The 1,447-nt window shown below is 38.8% G+C and overlaps 1 protein-coding gene across 5 annotated transcripts in view; it reads left to right on the top strand.

The window, feature by feature from the left end:
* Positions 1-1,447, top strand: part of LOC119581948 (histone deacetylase 6-like) — a 29,776-nt gene that overhangs the window by 5,288 nt on the left and 23,041 nt on the right. For all 5 annotated transcript variants that reach the window (XM_037930127.1, XM_037930126.1, XM_037930125.1 and 2 more), the window contains exons 2-4: positions 128-255; positions 507-631; positions 797-927. In XM_037930127.1, coding sequence (XP_037786055.1) covers positions 129-255; positions 507-631; positions 797-927 — 383 coding nt within the window. In that variant the 5' untranslated portion in view covers position 128. The remainder of the gene's footprint in view (positions 1-127; positions 256-506; positions 632-796; positions 928-1,447) is intronic.

Here is a 1,447-nt window from a genome sequence, read left to right as displayed (position 1 = left end):
GAGAGCATAGGAAGTAATTCAGTATCTCTTTTTCTTATACAACACTTATAAATACAGCTGTTCTACAAGGTGAACAGATAATTGAATCTTTTTCTGTCTTTAAAATTATTTTTCTCTCACACCCCAGAATGACGGAGGACAAGGAAAATGTTCTCCAACCCCAAAGGAAGAACTCAGGAAAGGGGGCCAGGGCCCGGCGCCGTGGGAGTGTCCCGGCAGGAGCAGGTGGAGCCAAAGAAGGGGAGGGGGAGACAGGTTTGTGTGGCATGGGTTATATGTTATGCTGTGTGTGGTCTTCACATATTTTGTGCTTTCCTTTTTTTGATTTATTATTCTGATGTGTGATAAACTGTTTGCTTAGTGAAAACTTGTTTCATGATTAAAGATTTTTTCTATCCAGTTTTTCATTTTATATATTTTAGGAAAAGGGTTGTGTAAAGCAGGGCTAGTTTGTCTGTATACCACCTTACAATACAGAAGATAACTTTTATATCCCAAATTTTTAGGGAAACCTCGCCGTTTGGCAGGGATTAGACCAAGAATCTCTATCGAAGAACTGAGAAATGCATACAAACGGCAAGCTTCCACACCTCAGGAGGAAATATTACCAATGTTTGATCCCATGGCCAAGGTTAGTCACTATATATTCATTGTTTAATGTTTTTTTTCCTCTCTCCTTTGCTATATTTATAATTCATTCTCTTCTATGTTAGATTCACAACCTGTTATACAGAAATATATCAGCCATAGAAGAAATACCATTAGCCTAAGCTAATTTCCTGGACATGCATCACAGGCCCAGGAGAGCAAAGGAGTCACCCGTGGGAGAACTGGTTTGGTCTACGATGAGCGCATGGCCGAGCACCGATGCCTGTGGGATGCCAACTATCCTGAATGTCCTGAGAGACTGACACACACCCTGGAAAGGTGAGGATCAAAAATCCCTATAAGTGTTTCTAGAGTCAAGTGTATGATTTTTGAGTTATCTAGAATACTCGTGTTGTATTTCAAATTGAATATATGACTGTTGAGAGACATATTTTTGAAAGGTAAGGGTCTAAGACAACCATGTGTTGCTAAAGAGTCAAGTGTGTGAATGTTAAGAAATGACCCACTCTGGAAAAGTGGAGATTGAAATCACCTATGTTGTTTGGAAGGCAAGTGTGTGGCTATTGAGATACTGATGCTTACTCTGGAAAGGTGGTTGTCTAAAATACCTGTTGATTGACACTGAGGTTCATGATCATTGGTAAAACTAGTGGTTGATGTTCTGAAACATTATACACATTTTTAAAGCCTCTTTGACTTGTTTTAAGGGAGGGGAGAGTTCTGTAGTTTTACAGTATTGGTGTTCACATAAAATGCTGTTTTTTGGGTTTTTTTTCCTGTTGTATGTATGTATATCTTATTAATTAGCACAGCAGTTTAAATCTTAACCCATTGGTAC

The sequence above is a fragment of the Penaeus monodon genome, chromosome 15 (assembly GCF_015228065.2).
Source record: "Penaeus monodon isolate SGIC_2016 chromosome 15, NSTDA_Pmon_1, whole genome shotgun sequence".
Classification (NCBI taxonomy): domain Eukaryota; kingdom Metazoa; phylum Arthropoda; class Malacostraca; order Decapoda; family Penaeidae; genus Penaeus; species Penaeus monodon.
This window is presented reverse-complemented; position numbering and strand designations above follow the sequence as displayed.